This window comes from Colletotrichum scovillei (assembly GCF_011075155.1).
Source record: "Colletotrichum scovillei strain TJNH1 chromosome Unknown Contig00009, whole genome shotgun sequence".
Taxonomy (NCBI): domain Eukaryota; kingdom Fungi; phylum Ascomycota; class Sordariomycetes; order Glomerellales; family Glomerellaceae; genus Colletotrichum; species Colletotrichum scovillei.
Genome location: NW_023336267.1, coordinates 569,068 through 591,996, shown reverse-complemented (window position 1 = coordinate 591,996; position 22,929 = coordinate 569,068). Strand labels below are relative to the sequence as shown.

The window sequence follows — 22,929 nt, the reverse complement described above, 5'->3', positions numbered from 1 at the left end:
CCCATTGTCGTTGTGCACTTCTTTCCGCAGTGCCCGTTTTTATTTTCTCTTGCTCTTCCTCCCCCCCTGTCAGTTCGGCGTCTGGCTTTCCATGTTCACGTCCCTGCCCAGACTCGAGAGATGCAGCAGACTGACCGAACAGACGGACAGAAACGCCCTGTATGTCGCTTGCTTGTTGACCTTTTCCTCGTTCGTCTGTCTTCTCCTCCTCCCCTAGCCAAGGTAAGGTAGCGAGGTACACAGTTCCATTCCCCTCTTTCTTGCTTGGTCCCTCATTTCCTTTTCCTGCCGCTGCCGTTGCCGCCGAAGCTCCCCAATACCACATACTGCTACGGATAGTGTCGATATTATGTCCAAGTACCTTTACCAAGTTGATGCTGGACCTCGACTTGAACTTGAACTTGGACTTGTTGTTGCTTGACCACCCCCTCCACCCCTCCCCCCTTGCCCCCGCACTAGTTCCGTTGACAAGCCCAGAAGCACGAGAGAAAGAGAGAAAAAAAAAAAAAAAGAGAAAGGCACCTCTTTTTTTTCTGCAATAAAGCAGACACATGTCTCTCCGTTCATGGCTCAGATGCTTTCCTGCAACCCGAGAGACGGAAGCCCTGGATACGTAGCTTAACTTACAACACCACCCACCCACACACACCACCACCTTCAATACTCCGTACACGCACACACGCACAACACAACTCACCCACACACTCACAAGTAACAACACATCAACACCCCTTCCACCGACTTTCTTCATCTTGTCCCCCCCATACCTCTTCAGGCTTTTACTTCTCCAACCTGGGGACCACGAAAACATCGAAAAACTTGGCCGATTCCAGCTCACTTTCTCCTACCTTACATCTCGTTGAACAACTCATACCTTACATACTTGACTACCCTCGACCACGCCCCGGATCTCTGCCCTACGCCTTACATACGACCCTCCCAGCAGTGCTTTGGCGCGTGGTGCGTAGAGTGCGTGCCAGCTCAGCCCAGCCCAGCCCATCCCATCACATCCCCCGACCACAGATCTCTCTGCTCGCCTCACCGTTGGGCTCGATTGCATCTCACGGCGTCCGCATCTTTGGTCCCCTTGTCTGGATAGGAATCAACCCTCGTCGCATTGCTTCACTTTTTTCTTCCTTCTTGCTCTGAGACAACTTCTCTCCCCTGCTACGGTCTTTCCCGTCTCCCCCGCCTGGATCTGGACCTGCATCTCCGAACCACCACCGCTTCTCTTAATCGACCCATTGGGAATAACTGTCAACATGGGAGGCTTCTACATGCAGTACCTCGAGAGTAAGTCATCAATTGAGTTTTATAGATGGATTGTTGGAGCCCAATGCTTCCCTGAACCTCGTCATCGCCATTGTTCGTATAAGTGGGGCTGCCCATGATGACCTGGGGAACTGGGTCAGATCGTGTGCCCTACCCCTGCATTCTGTCAATGGCGGGAATGACATGCGTCTCCCGGTTCCTGATGACTCTTAACGAGTCGGGACGTGGCATTATGTCCGGGGATCGACGTCAGCTCTTCGCTGCGGCTCTCTTCAGGAACGGCATGTAGGGTTCGCAAGGGGAAAAAAGTCTGTGAGAGTGGATTGGGCTCGGATACAGATGGCATTACGTCGTTGAGAGGCGTGTATTCGCTGTCCTCCCTCAGCTGTGCCATCAAAATTTGGCTCTGAATGACTTGCAGAAGAAGATCTGGGGCTAACCGATCCAATCTAGGTCTTTGCCGGCGACGAGGATGGAACGACCCTTCCTACGAGTGTTACCGCGATCACAGCGGCTACACCTGCTTGGTTCTAGTCAACGGACGCGAGTACCAGACGGACCTCGCGTATCAATCCGACTCGTTGGCCCAGGAAAACGCCGCCATGCGTGCCTTCATGGTGTGCCGCAACTTCTCCGTCAACGGCGGCATGCTGGCCCGCAATGGCATCGTTCAGGGGCTTCCGGCCACTGAGCCTGCTCGCCGCTCCAAGAAGAGCCGCCACACATCATCCAGTCACAGCTCGCGAGACAGCCACCGTCGGTCTGGTCACCATTCGAGCAGCAGCTCCACGGCCTCCTTCGACTAAGGATAGGCAGGTAGCCTGAATCCCTGCTTTACGTGGCGGCAGGGATTCGAGACGACGACGACGACGACGACTACAAGGTGGAACAGCTTCGCAGCTGGATGAGCCTATGAAAGAAGACGACACCTCCAGACGGCTGATCTGGGAGGTCACAGGGTCAAAGAGAGATGTTGGGGGAGAAAACAAAACGGGCAAAAAGCGACGCACATTTTCTAACTGCGACGACTCTTCACGACTTAATGAACTAGAATCATGGTTTCCGCGCGGCACATCTGATTTCTGCACTTCATAATTCTTCCGGCCGGTCTCCTTCGAATTTCGGAAAAAATTCGTTTCTTATCTCGTCGCCTATTCTCGGATTCGACTTCTTTTTTTCCTTTCGCTTTACTTTCAAGACTTTTTGATGACCATGCGCTTGGCTGGGATTGTACAGTACCAGTCAGGGGCTGTCCTTCATTTATTCGAACGGATCAACAACCGGAGGCGACTCTGGCCGACCGACCATCTTTCCTTCTTGACAATTCTTTCTGCATTGCGCATTTTGTTCCTCCCGCTCAGGGTACGCCCTCGACTAAGCTGGGAACCACATTCTGCCTTCATTGCTTGCTCGAAAACCACGAATTTCCACACAGATTGGAACATATGACGATGATGGGGCGGTTAGACTCACATGAGCTTGAGACGTGGACTCGGCATTTTGATTTTTTTTCTCTCATTCTCTGCTCTTGTTTTCGAGACAAAAATCGGGGGGTCATTTGGGGTGGGAGGACGACGTAAAGACGGCCAGAAGAGCCACGCCCCCTTACGCATTGCCTCAAAAGCGAAGCATACGTTTTTTTCTTCTTTCTCCTGCATCACCGACGACGTTGATGGTGCCTGAGAGAGGTTCAGCATCTCGAATTACATCTTGCTTCCCTTTTCAAGGGGGTTCATTTACGATTATTACGCTTTTCGTACGACTTTTTGGGAGGATCTGACGAGACTGGATGAGGGCCTTTTGGCCAAGCTGAGGGAACGATGGATATGATGAAAGAATAGCGGGACCAAGATGACATGACCAGAGACTTTTGAGGGCAACAAGATTGATGAGACTGTTGGTGCGAGAAGAATAGGCGAGAGAGAGAGCAAGGAAAGTGACGGGGGAGGAGGTGGAGGAGGAGGATGATGGATATCTCATGATCCTACGCCTCTTTCCTATTTTGTACGCGGACGCCTCTGCGACGCTCACGATGATGATAACGACCAAATTTTAACGACAAAGACTTCATGGTATGAATGGCAAGAACAAAGACGATCACAAAAGAAATAAAAACAAAACGCTTTCAAGCTCCTTTTTTGCAAAGACTGTTGCATCTTGTTTGTGAGTGTGGATGTTGGTGTGATCGTGTCTTGTAAACTTGGATAGAGGTTCGTGAAGTTGACATTGACGTGGAGGGTTGATGGAGTCTGGTACCGGCAGCTTGCCGGATTCCCCGGAAGGTGTAGGGAGACTGGACGGCATTCAACAGTGATGGTCGGTGGTGGGGAGCTAAGTTTCACCGGAGCCGAGGAGTCGGAAAGTGGATGGTGTCTCGGCGGTTCCAATCAGAGCGGTAGGGAAAGTTAGGTAGGTATCAGGCGGCGCGGTTGCGTGCCATGTTAAGCGCTCGCCATTCAGCGAGTGTGCCAACCTTGGCTTATAGCACCAGATCGTTCTGACGAATCGAACAGGGGCAAAGAGAGAGAGGAGATAGGACGTGCGACGATACCTGGTATTTGCTTGCTTCCAGGTTCGCGGGGAAGTATTGGAGGTACTTGTAGCTTTAAATTGGACGATACTGGTACACTTGAGCAGAGTACCTAGGTAAACATCGTAGAGAAACTCAGCATGTCATCCGTATCATTCTTGTTTTTCTCTTCTGGACTGTCCATTCCGTTTCTGCCTTGTCCATTTGCATTCTTTTGTTTGTCTTTGTTTATTCTGTACGCATGTGTACGTAGAAATGCTCACCCTTTTCGAATATCTCTGTACATATTTACCTAGAGTAGTGTACACCAACATGTACGCATCTCCGCCCAGTTGTACAATCACGCTTTTCCTTTCGATTACGCTGTTCGCTCACACGAAGGGGGCAAAAGTGTTTCTTTCATCCCAAGCAAGAGGATTCGCTTGGTCTATTCCGTCCATTACAAACATTTTCCTGCCATGATACGCATCGACTATGCGTAAACGAATCCGGTATTACCTCAAAGCGGAACTACAATCATGGAATCTTTGCACAGAAGCCACGCACGACGGAGAAGATAAAATGCCCTGGCAGGAAGTTTCGGATGATCTGCTGTTTGCCTTTGGTCGTTGAAAGTTAGAAGCGTATCCGTAGGATGGGACGGACGGAGCGGGAGTCCGTGTGGCGTGGTGCGGATCTCGGGCCGGGGTTTGTTCGGATCTTTGCACGGAAGGGTGGGGAGGACCGGGCTACCCCTTCCAGAAATTGATAACTGACGGAGGGATCTAACGGACGGGTGAGAGATCATGGCTCGAAAGTAGGAAAGGAAACCCAAGATGGAACTGAGGGAACCTGTCACTGCCCACTGCCTACAGGCTTACGAGACTAGTTGCAGGCTGGTATGCCGAGTAGCAGCATGGGAAGCCAAATGGCAAAAATGGTCACGGCCGAAATTCGACGCCGGGCGGTCCCGGGATGTGGATTGTGGATTTTCTTCTCATTCAAGTTTGAGGTGGCATGTCACGTTGGTTCAGTGACCCCCACTTATCGGCGTCGTCAAGCGTTCTGGAACCGTGACTGCCCACGGTGCCCCCTACTCCGTACATAGCAGAGGCTTGGGATGATGGATCGTGGGCCGGACGCGGTTGTTTGAGAGGAGAGGAGGTGAACACGTACGTCACGTCGCATGTTGAGCGATTTGAGGATCCTCTCCGCCGGGCCCATGGCACAAAGGCATTCCCCTCCCAAGGCCCCGAGGGTGGGTGGCTCAATTGTCGATTTTCCTGAAAATCAATGTGGCTTTGCACAGAGGGGCGACTTTTCCTACTACTCCTCCACCCCAGCTTTCCTAGTCACGAGATGGGGATTTCTGCCGCGGCATTGGACGACGTGTAGCATGAGGCGGGATGAGCGACTCCACTAGCTGAGGCGTCAAGGCGAAATCTGTCCTGACTTGGCCATGATCATTGAGAGCTGTTGGCCTGTTGCAGCGCAATGTGGGCGAGGCGCTGCTTCTCGAATGCGCCGAGACATGCTCACCAATCGAAGAGGAAAAAGGATGCCAAGGGAGAGATGTGAGTTCGAAGGCTTGATGGCTCCAAGGAAGGGATGCGACACTGGCATTCGTCGTAATTGCGGCATGGACTCGTAAACACAACACGAGCGGCCGAGCCCTGCAGCTGAAGAAAGCTCGTGTCCCGGGCGTGAGCATACTCTTGCCTCCTCTCCAAGGCTTGATCTTCCGGGTTCCCCAGCATCTGTTCCCGTGATGCTGACGGGCGGGCAGAGATGCGCATCCATGATCCGGGGGACAAGAGGAGGCAAAAGTCGCGAGTTTAGTACGGGCCCGCCGGTCAGCTGTCTTCGGATCTGTAGGGAGAGCCCTTGCAGTCAAGGTTTCGAGCGAGCCAGACTCTAGAGACCGTGGCCCCCGCGGCACGTCCAGATGCGGACTTCATACGGGCGGTCCAGTATCGGCTTGCGGCGTACGACGGTCTACCGTTTTGACGTCTCTCCCCCAAGGATGGTAAAGATGCTGTGCGCCGTCAATTGACTTGGAGTTTGAAGACGAGACTGCGAGCGGCAGCGGCAAGCAAGGGAGGGTGGAGGGCAGGCATGGGCAAATTCGTCAATCTCGGCAGGGGAAATTGGGGGTAAGGCTGGGTTGACGAGGCCTCGCGGAAACTCGAATGTGTTTGGCGGGTTGAGGCGATGTGCTTGTGTGCCAATGCAATGTGCTATGCGCCAGGAGTTATGTTGCCATTGGGGCTGACGAGTCGCCGCAATCTCGAACTGGAACGTCGAGTCCTCAAAGTCCCCATCGAACAGCTACACCTCCACTTTTTCCTCTCTGTCGCGGCCATTGAGAACCTGGAAAGGCTCGGAGGGCCGAGTATAGTGTCTCTTCCATTGCCGAACGTGCTGTGAACTTGTGATGGTGTAGGGGGCACCTATCCCCACACACGGATCGCCGGGAGGGTTTGTATGTTTTCGTGCTTATATGTAGCTGTTTCTGTAGTCTTGTAGGCTGTGCTCGAGCTTTCGTGCGGATAGTGGTTTTTTGAGTTTGAAAATCGATGCTTTGTACAGATAGAGTAGAGAAGCGTACTCGGTAGAACGGGAGCGAAAGTCGAAAAGCTGGAGAAAGTGATGGGTGGCAGCCCCTGACAGCTGGGCCTTGCCTGAGCTTGGGGCTGGGCTGGGCGTTGCGGCGTAGCGTTGTTGCATGGCAGCATGGTCCTTTCCTTCCCTGGACTTTGCGACTTCTTCTTTTTTTCCCTCCTCTCGCCTCGGAGCCCCACTCTTGTTGACGGGATGGGATTGGACGATGGGATCACATGGGGGCACTGCGCACGGGGAGAGGAGGGAGGCCATTGGATGGGATTCCGCATTGGCCATGGGACGGTACGTCTTCCGGTCTACGTACCCTGAATTTCGATGAACCAGGAAAGAACAGAGAGCAGTCCTACCTTCCTTTGGTTATCAACATCTTCAAATATTTAGCTACGAGAATATCTCTGTGTCTAAGTCACCGTAAGTTATAATTGGAACACCAGACATCAAGTGTCAACCATGCCTACCTACAAGTAGCTCATCCAGGAAACGTGGAATGGTGAATGGCTCTGATTGGGATATAAAAAGTCTAGAACAATGTACCAAAATGCCAGACACTTTGCAGCCCAGCATGTTGGTGCTAATCCCGCCCGTTAGTGTACCCGTTCGAACCCCCCATTCCGCCCCTGGGCCCCTTCTCTTTCCCCCCTTTGGGTGCCCTGTGCTTCTTGCCGTGCTGCCCCCAATTGATTGCCATCGCAGGCAGCCCGGTCGAAGTACCCGTACTATAGAAATTACAGTATTGAGTGACTTGCAGCTTGTAATTGACCGGGACCTTGGGGGGTACAGATGTCGTGTCATTTTTGAAGGTGCCTTCTCCCTCACCACCCTGCGCCTCTTTTCGCGTCTCTCCTGCTCTTTCTGCCTTCCCATCTGTGACCACTGACCACTGGCCAACCGTGGACCTCTGACCTCCCTTTTTCTCCCCATCCCAACTTTCTGAACTCCCCTCGTGGCTTCCTTCACTGCACTCGCTCAACCTCTTGCCTTTTGCAACTTTCTCATCCCAAAAGGTCTTCTTCCACTTTCCCATCTTCGGATTCTACTTTCCACAAGCAGGATTCCACTGTATACCCTTTTCGAGAAAAGGCACGCCTGTCTCTCTCTGTTTTTAACAACCTTCTAATCGTCCATTTCTGGAACTGCAAGAGCTACCCCTTTGGTCACCTCAACCAAATACACGCCTGTCCTCCTCTCTGAAAAAGCGCAGCTTCCCCTTGTCGCCAAATCCAGTCACACCGACCAGGCCAAGAGAACCTCTTCCCTCTTTCAACTCTTCACACACTCGTTTACATACGCACCTCACCCACGGAAGCTACCACGTCTTCCTTTCTCTACGTCGCACAACGATATCGAACCATCACCTAACCCCTCAACTCCAATACCATCAATATGAAGGGTAAGTGCTTTCCCCATACGAACAGCTACATGCGCTTCAGCCTACCCCCAATCCCAGCCTTGCACAGCGATCAGCTATACTCGACGCTGGCTGGCGGCAGGCGCATTATGTGGTCAGCAGTGACGCAGACTTGCTAACTTGCTTGAACAGCCATTATTCTCGTCGGCGGCTTTGGCACTCGTCTTCGCCCTCTGGTACGTTCATTTCTCTCCCTCGCTTGAAAACGCAGCATACAGCAGCAGCAGGTTTCTGCCAGCGGCTGCTATACCTTCCGCACTGATCGAACATTTTACTGACCTGTTTATTCCAATGCGCAGACCCTCACCCTCCCCAAGCCCCTGGTCGAGTTCGCGAACAAGCCCATGATTGAGCACCAGATCGAGGCCCTTGCTGCTGCTGGCGTCACCGATGTTGTCCTCGCTGTCAACTACCGCCCCGAGGTCATGGAGAAGCACTTGGCAGAGGTGGGTCTTTCCATGAGCTTCCCCTCTACAGCTATGATAAATACTGACTTCCTTCATCCATAGTACGAGAAGAGGTTCGGCTTGAACATCACCTTCTCCGTCGAGACCGAGCCCCTCGATACCGCTGGTCCCCTGAAGCTGGCCGAGAGCATTCTTGCCAAGGACGATACCCCCTTCTTCGTCTTGAACTCAGATGTCATCTGCGACTTCCCCTTCAAGGACCTGGCCGAGTTCCACAAGAACCACGGCGATGAGGGCACCATTGTGGTCACCAAGGTCGAGGAGCCTAGCAAGTATGGCGTCGTTGTCCACAAGCCTAATCACCCCACCAAGATCGACCGCTTCGTCGAGAAGCCCGTCGAGTTTGTCGGCAACCGTATCAACGCTGGCATGTACATTCTCAACACCAGCGTTCTCAAGCGCATTGAGCTTCGCCCCACCTCGATCGAGAAGGAGACCTTCCCCGCCATCGTCAAGGATGGTCAACTGCACAGCTTTGATCTCCCCGGCTTCTGGATGGACGTTGGTCAGCCCAAGGACTTCCTTACCGGCACCTGCCTGTACCTCACTTCCCTCACTAAGCAGGGTTCCAAGGAGCTTGCCTCCCCCTCAGAGCCTTACGTCCACGGTGGCAACGTTCTGATTGACCCCTCTGCCAAGATTGGCAAGCACTGCAAGATTGGACCCAACGTGACGGTCGGCCCTAACGTCGTTATTGGCGACGGCTGCCGTCTTCAGCGCTGCGTTCTGCTGCCCGGTTCCAAGGTCAAGGATCATGCGTGGGTTAAGAGCACCATTGTCGGCTGGAACAGCACTGTTGGCAAGTGGGCTCGTCTTGAGAACGTCACTGTCCTCGGCGACGACGTGACGATTGGTGACGAGATCTACGTCAACGGTGGCAGCATTCTCCCCCACAAGAGCATCAAGGCCAACGTCGACATCCCCGCCATCATCATGTAAAACCAAACCCAACAATCGGAAAAAAACACTATACCCGGGCCTGGACGAACACTCCGAGGGTCCGCGCTCTTCACACTTCTTGTCTGCACGCCCGTTCTTATCGACTTTCTAATTTCAAGTTGCGATACGATTCACCACTCCACTCATGAGTCTTCAAACTTCAAGAAACGGGGGCGGAAACCAAACACTACATTTTTGGCTGGCGTCGGCAGGGGGGAATCATTTGGCGAGCACAGAAAAGCACTTGGCTTTGCGATGTTTTACTTACTTTTTTGCGTTTGGGAAAGATGATGGTCCCCAATTTCGTTACGAAATGCAGACGAACGGTGTCGAGGGCTGTTTCCCAGCTTGGAGGATATCTCCCTCGATGTGCCGTGGACATGGAAGACTCCCAACCGTGGGGGTCATCTGTGAGACAGATGAGAATAAAGATGATACCTCTGAATTTGATGCTCCGAACGTGCTTTGAAGATGGTGACAATTCGTCGTAATGCTCAAGCGCATGTCATGCGAGTATCTCGTGATTTGATGTGGGGGGAAGGAGGGGTGGAGGGATACCTTAGATGACGGATCACATTTGCGCCTTCCTCGTGTGGATGGGTGAGTGGGTGCACAAGGCAAGCAAGGCAAGAAGCTGACTTGATAGGTATCCTGTCTAAACGAAAATAACTTCCCCCCAATATCATACCACCATCCCAAAAAATAGGCTTCTTTCTTCTTTTCTGTATACCCAAGTACTCCAAGCAAAACCGTCAAATTCAGATGCTTTCTACACTTTTCTCTATTCCGCATTATCACGCACCCAACCCCTCGACATCTTGACAGCCTGCTCCCACTTTTTAAACATCTTTTGGCTCGTCTCCTTATCGAGCGCGGGCGTGAAGATCTTGCGCCCGTTCTGGTTGACGTGCTTGAGGTCCTCGAGCTCGTCCCAGACACCCAGCGCGAGGCCAGCGGCGATGGCGGCACCGAGGGCCGTCGTCTCGCGCATGGCCGGGCGGTCGACGCGGATGCCGCTAATGTCGGCCTGGGACTGCATGCAGAGGTCCGAGTTGGAGAGGCCGCCGTCGACGGCGAGGTTCTCGAGGGCGTGACCCGAGTCGTTGGCCATGGCGTCCAGGATGGCTTTTGTCTGGTAGCATGTCGCTTCAAGGGTCGCGCGGGCGATGTGGCCTTTTTGGGTGTGCGCTGTGATGCCGACTGTTTTGGGCATGTTAGTGATGTGAGTGGTGTTGATTGAGAAATGATGACTTACACAGAGTTCCCTTTGCGTCGTCGATCCAGTACGGCGCAAAGAGGCCGCTGAACGCCGTCACGAAGACAACGCCGCCGTTATCCGGGACCGTCTCAGCCAGCTCTGAGATGCGAGACGAGTCTTCGACGAAAGAAAGGTTCTTGACGAGGAACTTGACGCCCGAGCCCGCTACCGCGATGCTGCCCTCGAGGGCGTATACGGGCTTCCTGCCCTTGCCGAAATCGTACGCGACCGTGGCCAGGAGGCCTGACTTGGAAATGACGGGCTCCTCGCCGACATTATACAACAGGAAGCAGCCCGTACCGTAGGTGTTCTTTGCCTGGCCCGGGGAGAAGCCGCACTGGCCGACGAGGGCGGATGACTGGTCGCCCAAGCAGCCCGCGATGGGCACGCCCTTGAGGACGCCGCGAGCAAAGGAGCCGAAGGCGGTCGGGTCGGAGGAGGGGACGATTTTGGGGAGGTGGATCTTGGATTGGTCGATGCCGAAGAAGGAGAGGAGAGTATCGTCGTATTTGAGGGTGCGGAGGTTCATGAACATTGTGCGGCTGGCGTTTGTCGAGTCGGTGACGTGGATCGCGTCGTCGCCCTTGTCTGCGCCGCCGTTGAGGCGGTAGATGAGCCAGGAGTCGACGGTGCCGAAGGCGAGGTGGCCCGCGTCGTAGGCTTCACGGATGGAGGGAACGTTGTCGAGTAGCCAGCGGAGCTTGACGGAGGAAGGGTAGGTGGACAGGGGCAGACCGCATAGGTCCTGGAGAGCGTCTGCGCCGGGGCGGGCGCGGAGTTCGCGGACGAGGGAGGTGGTGCGGGTGTCGGGCCAGACAACGGCGTGGTGGAGGGGTTCGCCGGTGCGGACGTCCCAGAGGACGGTGGTCTCGCGCTGGTTTGTGATGCCGACGCCGCGGATGTTGGCAGCGGAGTAGCCTTGTTCAGCGAACTGGGCCATGGCCTTTTCGACGCATTCTTCGACCGAGGAGAGGAGCTCGAGGGGGTCGTGCTCGTGCCAGCCGGAGTGAGGGTAGTGGTTCTCAAACTCGATCTGGTGGCTTGCGACGGGGTCACCGAGGCCGTTGAAGATGAGGAAGCGAGTCGAGGTCGTGCCTTGATCTATGCTGCCTACGAACCAGTGTTCTTTGAGTTCTTCTTGGGTCTCTGTGATGCCGGCTGGGAGATGTTCGGCCGGGTCTGCGGCCACGCGCGGGCGCTTGGTTTCTCTTGTGTCGGCCATTGCGTTGTCGGTGCCGCCGGTGCTGTTGTGGTAGGTTGTTGGTAAGTCTAGAAGAGGAGGGAAAGGAGAAGGAGGACAGAAGGGGAGTAGGAGTAAGAGTGAGACAAATACAAGGGGTATCTTGAGGGAAAAGGTAACGGAGACAAGAGAGGGGCCGAGGAAGAGAAGAAGAAGCTAAAGACTAAGCAAGCTGGGGCTCTGGGGACTTCAATGGGGAACGGGGAGGGTCGGGGGGACCACGGGGGGCATCACGCGGAGAGAAGAGCAAAATCGACAGCGCCCCTGGGGTTGTACGGGATTTGTTTCTGCAAGCACGCGCAAAAGCAAAGGGGGCCGTAGGAGCCGGCGTGGGAGGCGGGGCGGGACGGAGGGAGACGGGAACAAGTCGGGATCGTGGATTTCGCGATGGAGCACGAGGCGATGGGACTCGGGAGTGAGGGTATGTGTGTGTACAGGTATAGGTTGTGGTTCTTGTGTGTGGATGATGACTGACTGTCTAGCTAAATATGCCGTCCCTCGAGGAGGCTGGTTGGCGGTGGTGGTTGAGGTAGTACGAACGGCGGGGGACTGAGACTTTGACTGAGACGAAGTAATCCTGGGCTGTTCGTCTCGTGAAGCTCCTGCGTCTATTCCAGCCGCACGAACACCGTTGCCGTTGTTAGTCTCTGTCTCTGCCGTGGCATTATTTCCCAGGGTCGCCTTTGTTGTCCGTGTTGCCTGCGGCTGCGACGACAAATTTCGGACGGACATGTGCTGCAGCAGCGGCGGCCCCAGCTGGAGCTTCGCGCCGGTGCTCGGCATGATGTCAGAAGCGGGCGTGGGGCGCTGATTGGAGGAAGAATTGAGGGGTTTGGGCCTCGCGCGAAGCTCCCGCTGCTGGTGCTGCTGCGCTGCCGTTTTGCACGTGTAATATCCCGTACTAACTATACCATTCTCACCAGTGTCGCTTTCACCTCTGCGGCCGCGTATACAACGCCTATGGGCCGTCCATGGTCTCAATGGCTTCGTCCTCGGCCTCAGACTCGGGCTGAAGAACTTGTCTGCCGGCTCGCTGGTACCGGAGACGACGGGACCCAGAAAGGGGGAAATCCTGGGGAGTGATTGGGGGGTTTTGAGGACGCGCGAGAGGATTTGGGGATGCATTAAGGAAATTGGGCCCAATACTGGGTCTCAGTAGTCGTAGATCGAGCTCGAGGGGGCTCGGGAATCGAGAGGGATTTGCTGCCTGCATACGAATTCGACAACGCGGTAGCAAATAGTAGAGATGCTGCTCTGTCGTTCGTCTTCGCGAAATGTTTTTTTGCGCCGCTGGGTCGCTGGTTCGCGAATGGGAATCCCGAGGTGCGTTTGATGGAGACATGGGGCGGCTCTGGGTCTCGGGCATGGTCGGGGTTTGAGAACCGAGGGTTTCTCCATTTTTAGGTAAAATGTGATGGGTCTGCTGGGGTCTGGGGTCTATGAGTTGACGGGCCTTCACCGAGGTGAGGGTGGTGAACGGACTGTCACCGGCGCTAGGTTTTGACTACATCGTAGGCGTGAGTGGAAGGCAGAGCTAAGTGGGTGACATAATCGTTTGCCGCTCTATGAACTCCTAGCTCTTTTCTTGCTATTCTTCTTTCTGCTATACATTCTCTAGTGATGATACAGAGTATATAAGTAACAGTACCAATATAGATTGAAAGGTTGAAAAAAAAATGAACAAAAAGCTAGGAATAGTGATCAGGTCGTACATAAGTACTGCAATATCTTGTTGAGCGGCATTACATCTTGTCACCCACTTGACTACACCGCAGTCGTGGTTTCTATGAGAGCGTTGAATAGGGGGCCACATAGAGCAAGGTGTTAATGGTCTATCCGTCTCTTAGGACCTTATGCACGGGGGCGTTCTCATATTTCAATTTGCCCATGATGGGAGCAGCCGCCCAGAAGGGGTAAGAATGTTCAGACTCGTCTGCTGCTGCGGTCGCGACTTGTCTATAGCTTGGGAGACTATTGCGATTTACCGTGGAGATGATGAACGTTATGAGATCGTGAGTGTGAACTATGTACCTGGTATCGGTTGTCTCTAAGTAGGAATGGATGACCTGTTTAGAAAGGGTGATGGAAGTTGCTGATTGGATCAGTGTTGATGTCCAAGACAGCGGGGGGCTAAGGGCTAAGAGCGTGATTGAGTGGAAACATCACAATCTATTGTGATGTTGCGTCTCTTTGGATCGTTTTGAGACATGCTTATGCCTAGGCATGATCCCTGATGGCGTTAAGCGTCACAATGGCAACGCTACTGCTGCGGCCTTTGTTTCCCCCCGATTGAAGAACTCCTGAACGCCGTCGATTCATGGAAATCATTGGAAAAAGGACTTCAACTGTTTATATCCCCCCAACCCCCAGCCCTCTTACGAAAGACAAGAAGTAACAGCGCCCCAGACTGCATGGTCTTCACGCTCCACGTCAAGAACTGTTGAGCTAGTCATACTTTCATGTATGCTTAAGAAGAGCGAGGCAAGGAACGCTCCTGAGATGGCAACAAGGGGGAGCACCGGAAGGATCCTGTCGAGGACCAGCTCCGGTCCCTTTAGTAATGTGGTTAGAGTCGCATAGGACAGTAGAACGAATAGAACGGAGTAGCTGGATTTAAACTGTGAGTTTCTTTGTCTTTGATAATCGCTTGGGGGCTAACACGTACGCGTTGGGCATCTTGGACATGTGACGCCACGTGAGAAATAGTACACTGTCCGCGAGTGCGGCACTGCACCAAAGGCTGTTTACCCTCGTTAGTGTATAGATATCGAAAGCCTTGGTGACGACTAGACAGACCAGTTGTAAAGCGGCGGGGAAATAGGCTCATCGTGCGGAACCGCAATATACACAGCTACGATTGTTGTCGCAACACCTCCGACTTTGCGCAGTATCGTGAGGATACGGCCACGGCGAAGTCCACCGATTCGACGCCCAATACCGATATGACGCCAGATTCTAGAGAGACAATTTGTCTTCGTGTCAGTAAGTCCCCCTTTTGCTCACGAAGTTTGAAAGAACAAATCAAAACGCACTCGATGCTATAGATTGCCGGAAGCCTCAGGAGTCTCTGAGGCAAAGACATTGACCTTTCCGGTGGAGCTGGCTCCCCAAGCTGCTGGATCTCTAGGTCTTGCATCTCCATCAGAACGTAGTTGGCTAATCGTAGATGTACTGGGGAGAATGCAGTATTCGATGTTTGGTTCCAGTGTTGCTGAGAACGATGGGCATGGCTGTCTTTCGAGACGTCAAAGTTAGGAGGGGAGGAAGCATAAAGAGGGAGCCCGAGGCCTCTTCGGGTAGCTAGCCTGACTGAAATGCTGTGTAACGCGGTGGAAGTGAGGCTGGCTATTCGGTTGGCTCCCACTTACGCGGCAGTGCTCGATACGAATAGTGCAACAGTAAGGCTCGGTGAGGAGTTAGGCCGCACTTGAGTTCTGAAGAGGCGTTGAACCAGCCAGCAACATTGCTAAAACAACAAGAAGCAACTCGAGATACGCTGCAGGGACGAAAATTATAGACGACCCATCGAACATCTACGAAATGACTGATCCAGGCGACTTGTCCGCTCCACGATGGGGGGAAATTCGCATTGCTGAGCTTCTCGACAGGGTTCAACCAGCACATTATTCGCAGCCTGTTGAATCCGGGCCTTCACTTGTCTCCATGAATTGTGTGGAAAAATTGGGCTTGAAAACCTTGCCTTCGACACCTAGCGCCTGGAAGCAGAGATCTGCCAGCTACCCAAAGAGTCGCATGGCGAAGTTGGCAGCAGAGATGGCGACGATTTTTGGCTCGATCATTTTGAAGGAGAACGCTGTGCTTGGCCAGGCGCGAGAACCTCTCGAATCTCCGACTTCTTGGGACGCTGGACTTTCCGCCCGATCTGAGATATCCGGCGAGAGATGGCACTCAGGGATAGGAAACTTCTTGGGAAACCCCATGACACAAATGGTCCGTGGCATAGTGTACTATCTTCTAAAAACTAGCTAACGCATACCTTCTGCGCAGATCACCCGGATCCTCACGACCCCGACACCCAGAATGCTGATGGTCGGCCTGATCACCTATGGCATCGGAGCGTCGACGTTGTATCACATGAACCATAGACACAAACATCAGGACGCCGTTATAGCGGCAGGAATCGTGATCGGGGGATGTCTGGGAACATTCATGGATATGGATGGACAGGCCATACTACTGCGCATTCTTCCGTGGGCAATCCTCGTAGCCATATGGCTAAGCGATATGGGGCATCGATCCTTCGGGACCCGCAATGCTCAACTAGCAACGATTAGCTCGGCAACTTGTTGAACTTGAAGGGATTCACGATTTGGAAGCGGAAACACACGGTTATCGAGACAGCGGAGAGGCATACACTCGGTTTATGCTCGAAGGAGTGAAGGATCTCTTATGTATCACACGTATGTTTGTGCAATATAAACCGGCGATTGAAAACCCATTGCGAAATTGCCCCCAGTGATTTTCGCAACACGCCATGAACTACTCCCAGCCACTACGGGCGACCGTCATCAACGAAGGCATAGCTGGAACAAACATCAAGTGAGTATTCAATGAAACGGCGATACACGACGATATCAGCCAAGGAGTTAAAAGCGGGAACCGAAGGGTTGTCTGATAAACCAGAAAACTGAGTAGGCCATGGCAGTCAAGTGGGTGATGAAATCGGTTTCCTGCCATACATATTGATAAGTACCCCTTACACCACTCATATCATAATCACTACCTCTTTCGCATCAAAGTCTTTCTTATGTACGCCATACTATATACTCTGTGTAATAGATATAAACCCTGGTGATAGCAGCGGTAGAACTACTTGTCGGATGTGTCGAGCGGAAGTCAATTTGGTCACCTACTTGGCAATGTCCCAACATTCAGAGGTACTATATGCCATTGCCAGATGTTATCGAAAGTCTGTGAACATTGCCCAATTCGACAAATACAGAATTCAACCCATTCAGCAATAAACAGATTAAATCTATGCTATGATGTCGCTCAGGGGAATCTAGGAGAATGAAATGAAGATTTTGCGTGAGAGCTGAGGGCAGGCGTCCTCGTTCGCCCAGAATGAGCCATCGTCTTGAGAGATGCACCGAGCATTCCATTCACGCCTTGACATTAAGCAAATTACTTACGACAGTCACCCAGATTCACCTTAGTGGGCTGCTTGTCCTTAGCCTCAGGAAAAGGCGAGCGCTATAATCATAATATGAGGCTATTCGCAATTATTACCACTTACTCAAAACTGTGAAACCACGACTTAAACCAAAAAGCCAAAATTCACATGAATCGGAGTGAATTTTAATACATCAACCGTATGTTACGACAGAAGTAGGTAAGAAATAAGAAGTACAAAAAAATGCAAAAGATAGTACACGCCCAACTTCAGCCGAGGCTCGAACTTGCGCGTCACGCGGGGCAACCAGAGAGAGCCCGATCGGGATATTTTTTTTCTCTCAGCATGCTGAGGTGATACCACTAGACCAAGTGCACTTGGTCTAGCGGTACCGCCTCATCTGGTGAAAGCAAAGCGAGTCGAAGCGCCTCATGAGGGTATGGACGGGAGATGGCAAAGACATCCGGGTGTAGAGCAGGTAGGTGAGGCAGGTAGGTGAACTTGCGCACAGCCTTGGGAAGAAAGGTATGTCAGTTCAATCCAAAACCTTCCCGCCGTACAGCCCGGTCGTCTATCTACCCAAGGTATATACAGCCTCAAACTGTGTGGATGGTCCGGCTACTGAGAGCTCAGAGTGAACACCCTGATGACCACGTCTTGCTACGGCACCATCAACATGCCCCATGCCATGGCCGTACAAAACGTTTGAAACAAAAAGCCCGCTGCGCCATGATAAGTCCTGATCGGTGCCTTTCAAAGGGGAGACAAAGAATTGAGAGGAGAATTAGTGGGTATCACAAACGTATCCTGTCCTCCAACCACTCCGCAATGGCATCCTCCCCACGTTCACCAAGCTCAAGCCCCTTGTTCTCACCAACCTCGACGACGGTCACCCGCCTCTCAGCCTCAGCTTCCACGTCAAAGCCCTCGTCCCACTGCAACCTCGCCTTGAACTCTAGCTTCTCCAAGCTCCGCCTCATCAACCCTGCCAGCTCCGTAGCCTGGGCCTCAAACGTGTGCCCTGCCACTTTCCGTCTCCTCGCCGTCCTAGAAGCGAGTTCTCCTGCCATGGAAGATGCCAAGCTGCTTTTCCTCGTCGTCGTCTTCCGCTTCGTCACAGGTTCAGTCGGGGTATCATGAAGCAACAAAGCGTGAGGCAGCTTGAGCGTCGACTTTCTCGGCGGGAACACAAGCGCACTCCGCCTCGGGGCTGCCATCCTCAAGCCTTCGGTAAGGCCAAGGATATCAGCCGGCTTCACGTCCGAGTTGACAGAGGAAAGCCGTTCCAGCAACGACGACACGGCCTCTGCCCGTAGGAAGCTCGACGGCGCGTTCATGCCGGGCGTCTGGAAGAGAAGACTAGGGCTCACAAACGGGTCGAACAGGTCTACCGGTGCGCGAAATAGATCTATCATCTTCATCTGCAGCATGTGCAGCGTCGACCCTTCTTCAGGCCGCGGCGGGAGCTTCTTGCTGCGCGCGGTGGCGGGCCTGTTGATCTTGTGGTCCGGGAGGAACATCGACCAGTTGTAGATGCCGTTCCAGGCGATCAGTCCACGGACGGCCATGCGCGCGTGGTGGTGGGACTCGGTGAGGGCTAGCGAGGTGGCGATGCTGGCGCCGGCGTGTGAGCTGTAGACGTAGATATCGCGGCGGGAGTTGGTGCCGGAGGGTAGGAGGTTTTCTGTGATCCAGGTGTAGCCGGCGAGGACGTCGTGCAAGGGAGTGGGCCATGTGAGAGGCGTGGTGAAGTTGAAGTCGGGTTCTGGGTCGTGTTCGGCTTCCGGTGGGGTGGAGACCGGAGACTCGGACCGGGACGGGGACCATCGGTAGTTGATGACGGCCGTTGGGTATGGCATGAGGAAGTGGGGGACGGGGGTCAGGTATCCCGGGGTTGGTGAGAAGGGCGGGATGTACACCATCAAAGGAGTTGCGGTGGGATGACGGTTCACATTGTGAAGACTGATATTTGCGTTAAAACAGAAGTCATGACCGGGTGAGATGGAGTGAGATATACTCTACTGTGATGGCCCCTGAGGAGCGACAAGGCACATCGACGGACTCGATGTCAGGCCTGTCAAGATGGAAACATCTTCGTTGAAAGACATGAGTTGGGCGCAGACGAGACGACAGCCAAGGTGCCGGCCATCTTCTCATCGTCTATGAATATAAGACAATAGCAGGACGAGCTACTGAAACACTCATGTCCAGTTGGTCGGTCGCTCACTCACTCATTCACTCACAAACTCATACTCATGTGAGTACCTTGGATGTAAGTGTATGATTTGGGTGAGTAAGTTATCCGAGTAAACAACCAACTGCCATTCCCCAGACGCGTTTTTTCTCACTAAAATGTAAATGGACCACCCTCGGACCAACCAGCGGCCATTCCGTCTCCTCCACACCACAATCATCTCCCATTTCTTCAGCCTTCGTGTTTGCACCGCCGCAAACTGTCCCCCACACGTCACCTCTGCTAAGCTTCGAGTTCTTGGTCAAGGGTCCCCTTCGACTCCCACTTTATTGCAGTAGCGTCTACGTCGTACTACTACTGTGTCCTGGCACGCCGCACCTCCCAAGAATTTGACCCCAAGCGCCGGAGCAACCACCGCTGAAATGGAGCCAAGGGATCGCTGTTTCGGGAGAGATCATGAGCTCTGTCCTACTGTAGGCATGGGTGACCTGATCTGTCTTATGATTGACACCAATCTGTTGGCGACATGCGATCCGGGGGGCATATTGCATGCCAAGTGAAGAAAGATATATATAAGTTTGAATGCCAAGGACGAATGGTGCAAACGGTCACGGCGGAACTGGCGGCCAAATATTTCTTCAAATACAGAAGATCGCCGAATCTTGCGAGGGAAGCACACACTCGAGAATCTGAGATGGTCAGACAGAGATCATCCGGCCGTTTACGATCTAAACTAGGCCACGCAACAAAACGCCCGTCCGTTGCGTTCCTCGCTACGTATTGGAGCACATCTTTTGACGTGTCTCAGTTATCTGATCAGTAGACGCGAAGAGGAAGAAAAACGAGAGCAAAAACAAGGCGCGAGTGCACACCCTCTTCGGCTTCCCCCAAACAGACGTCATCGCGAAGTGCCTTCATCCCCCTCCGTCTGGGGCACCCCGGCTAGCACGGATACCAGTAGTACTTTCAGGAGTCTAGACTCCCGACTCTATGGATCCTCAACCTCGATGAGAAAAAGGAGATTTCGAGAATTCCCCTCTTCTTCAACATAGTTATCAACTACGGCCAAGAACTGTCAAGATAATCGTCCAGAAGACTCTAGCGTCGTGTTCCTGAGAAATCTTACCTAGGTAGCTTGCAGCAGCCGGGAATGCCTTCACCTTCGGCGGATCCACCACACCGCACCCGCTCATCTGCCCCGCGCGGCTTGCCGCTCGACCCAACCTCGACGCCGCCATGAACGACGCCGACCTGGGCGATAACATTGACGAGCGCATCGGCCAGCTCGAGCAGTCCAAGAATCCCCGGAGCAGCGAGAAGCGCTTCGCCAACGATGTCGCACACCTCGACCCGAGCCGGTGGTGGTTCGCCTCCTCCGCGTTTCCCATGATCGCCGGCACTCTCGGCCCCGTTGCCTCGGCGTTCAGTATCTGCGCCCTCGTCCGGCCTTGGCGACAGCACTACCCGCCCGGCACCGACATCACCACCGCCGCTTTTGAGCCGGATCCGAAATGGTTAGACCCCCGTCTCATCCAGACATTCGTGTTGTTCACGATTCCTCACACTTCCCATGTGTGAGCCATGTATCAACACTGACATGAGGCTAACGATGTTTGCAGGCTCATCATTGTTAACGCCATCCAGCTGGCGATAGCAATCATCTCAAACGTCTTTCTCCTCCTCAACATGGCCCGCCGCGTCCGCTTCTCTCTCGCCCAACCCATCACCATCGTAGGCTGGTACATGTCCGCCATCTGCCTCGTCGCCCTCAACGCCACCGCCGCTGGCCCCTTGGTGATCGAGCCCGCCGAGGAGTACATCTTCTCCCAAGCCTTCTACTACGGCATGTTCGCCGCCATTCTCTACTTCGTCACGGCCTCCCTCATGGTCGTCACCGTCTACGGCGCCGCCACCAGCCACTACGCAAAGGACTTCCAGCTCACCACTGCCCAGCGCACCCTCATGCTCCAGACCATCCTCTTCCTCTGCTACCTGCTCGTCGGCGCCCTCGTCTTCTCTACTATTGAGAGTTGGTCCTACCTCGACGCCGTCTACTGGGCCCAGGTCACCCTCTTCACCGTCGGTTTCGGCGACTTCGCTGCCGCATCGCCCCTCGGCCGCGCCCTCCTCATTCCCTACGCCCTCGTCGGCGTCATCTCTCTCGGTCTCGTCATCGGCTCAATTCGAAGCCTCGTCCTCGAGCGCGGCCGCCGCAGGCTCGACGCCCGCATGGTGGAAAAGAAGCGCCGCCAACTCATCCGCACAATGACACGCAAGGGCAAAGACGAGATCCTGAAGCCCATCCACCCGGACACCAACGACACCTCCGCGTCCGCTACCTCTTCTCCCTCTCTACCCGGCACGGAGCTCGAGCGCCGCGAGGAAGAGTTCAACCTCATGCGCAAGATCCAGCACCAAGCCTCGACCCGCCGCCGCTGGATGGCCATGTCCGTCTCCTTCTCCTCCTGGCTCGTCCTCTGGCTCGTCGGCGCAAAGGTCTTTCAGGAGTGCGAGCGCCCTTACCAGAATTGGTCCTATTTCGAGGGCTTCTACTTTGCCTTTGTCACTCTCACGACGATAGGCTACGGCGACCGCACCCCCGTCTCCAACTCGGGCAAAGCCTTCTTCGTCTTCTGGTCCCTCCTCGCCCTACCCACCATGACGGTCATGATCTCCAACGCCGGCGACACCGTCGTGAAGGCCGTCCGAGACGCCACACTCGAACTCGGCAACATCACCATCCTTCCCGGCGAGCGCGGATTTCACAAGGATCTAATGTCCGTCCTCCACCGCCTCACCTGCGGCTTCCTCTTCCACCCCGCCGACGAGGACTCGGATGAAGACTCGGATGGCGAAGACGACGCGCTCCCGCCAGGCTTCCTCTCCAACGCCCACCGCATACGTCGGGAAGAAAACGACGACGACGATAACGACGAAGAAAGCGACGAGACAGAAGCCTACTCCACCGTCCTAGACCGCGAAACCTCCCGCGCCCCTCCACCATTCTCACCAGAACCAAAAGACGCCCAAGCCCGCCCATCACCCCGTGACCGCCAGATTACCACCAACAACACGAACAACAACACCAACACGACCCGCCGCCGCCGCCCCTTCTCCCGCGTCCGAGATCCCACCTCCGCCCTCCCAGCCTCCCGCGCAGACTACCACTTCCTCCTCATCTCCGAGATCGCCGCCGTCCGGCAACACGCCAAAGAGAAGCCCGCGCGGCGGTACACCTTTGCCGAGTGGGCGTGGTACCTCAAACTCATAGGCGAAGACGAATCCAGCTCCGCCACGCACCGCAAGGCGCGCCCGCACATCCACTCGAAAAAGAAGGCGAAAAAGGCAGCCAAGAAACAACGGCGGAACGGGGTTGTCGATGAGGAAAACGCAGAGCACACGGAGGCGGAGTGCCCCGACGAGGATAAGTGGTCCTGGGTCGGGTCGCAGTCGCCGCTGATGGGCAGCCAGGAGGAGTGCGAGTGGATCCTGGAGAAGCTTACCGAGAAGCTGCGGGACGAGCTTGATGTCGTGCGCGGCGAGGAGCTTGAGAAGAAGAGTACGGTGGACCGGGAGCGGGATCTGGCTGATGAGAGGAAGGGGAGGGATGAGGTTGATGGGTTGTTGAGATCGTGATACCCCCCCTTTCTGAATTGTCATTTGTATTGCGATGCCACCGCGTATGTAAGCTTTGGAAACACTTTAGCCGGTTCAGATATTTCATCACACTTAGTACCCATACATGAGAGGATAGCTACTTTTTCATGATCTATACAACATACATACACAAAAGAGATAGCATAATAACAAAGCCTTGAACACCATCCACATCAGATTCGTGTCAAGTAAAAGCAACCCAATCCACAAGATCACGCGTCACACAGGC

The 22,929-nt window shown here is 54.1% G+C and overlaps 5 protein-coding genes across 5 annotated transcripts; 3 read left to right on the top strand and 2 right to left on the bottom strand.

The window, feature by feature from the left end:
- Positions 1–1,262: 1,262 nt before the first annotated feature.
- Positions 1,263–2,078, top strand: HER10_EVM0010279 (uncharacterized protein; the record flags this gene model as incomplete). The annotated part of the gene is made up of 2 exons (XM_035479744.1): positions 1,263–1,293; positions 1,726–2,078. The coding sequence occupies 2 exons, from the start codon at positions 1,263–1,265 to the stop codon at positions 2,076–2,078; spliced, it is 384 nt and encodes a 127-aa protein (XP_035329963.1).
- A 5,170-nt stretch (positions 2,079–7,248) lies between these two features.
- Positions 7,249–9,657, top strand: HER10_EVM0010428 (mannose-1-phosphate guanyltransferase). The gene is made up of 4 exons (XM_035479888.1): positions 7,249–7,793; positions 7,944–7,987; positions 8,111–8,257; positions 8,321–9,657. Exons 1-4 carry the CDS (start codon positions 7,787–7,789, stop codon positions 9,215–9,217), a joined length of 1,095 nt encoding a protein of 364 aa, XP_035329984.1. The 5' UTR covers positions 7,249–7,786; the 3' UTR covers positions 9,218–9,657.
- A 135-nt stretch (positions 9,658–9,792) lies between these two features.
- Positions 9,793–13,364, bottom strand: HER10_EVM0011189 (glycerol kinase). Its single transcript, XM_035480627.1, has 2 exons — positions 10,473–13,364; positions 9,793–10,417 (listed from the first exon to the last, which is right to left on the bottom strand). Exons 1-2 carry the CDS (start codon positions 11,695–11,697, stop codon positions 9,999–10,001), a joined length of 1,644 nt encoding a protein of 547 aa, XP_035330066.1. The 5' UTR covers positions 11,698–13,364; the 3' UTR covers positions 9,793–9,998.
- A 4,128-nt stretch (positions 13,365–17,492) lies between these two features.
- Positions 17,493–19,136, bottom strand: HER10_EVM0008420 (uncharacterized protein). The gene is made up of 2 exons (XM_035477943.1): positions 18,867–19,136; positions 17,493–18,811 (listed from the first exon to the last, which is right to left on the bottom strand). The coding sequence occupies exons 1-2, from the start codon at positions 19,004–19,006 to the stop codon at positions 17,644–17,646; spliced, it is 1,308 nt and encodes a 435-aa protein (XP_035329738.1). The 5' UTR covers positions 19,007–19,136; the 3' UTR covers positions 17,493–17,643.
- A 273-nt stretch (positions 19,137–19,409) lies between these two features.
- On the top strand, positions 19,410–22,862 carry HER10_EVM0010971 (ion channel protein). The gene is made up of 2 exons (XM_035480415.1): positions 19,410–20,557; positions 20,663–22,862. Exons 1-2 carry the CDS (start codon positions 20,280–20,282, stop codon positions 22,677–22,679), a joined length of 2,295 nt encoding a protein of 764 aa, XP_035330049.1. The 5' UTR covers positions 19,410–20,279; the 3' UTR covers positions 22,680–22,862.
- Positions 22,863–22,929: the final 67 nt, after the last annotated feature.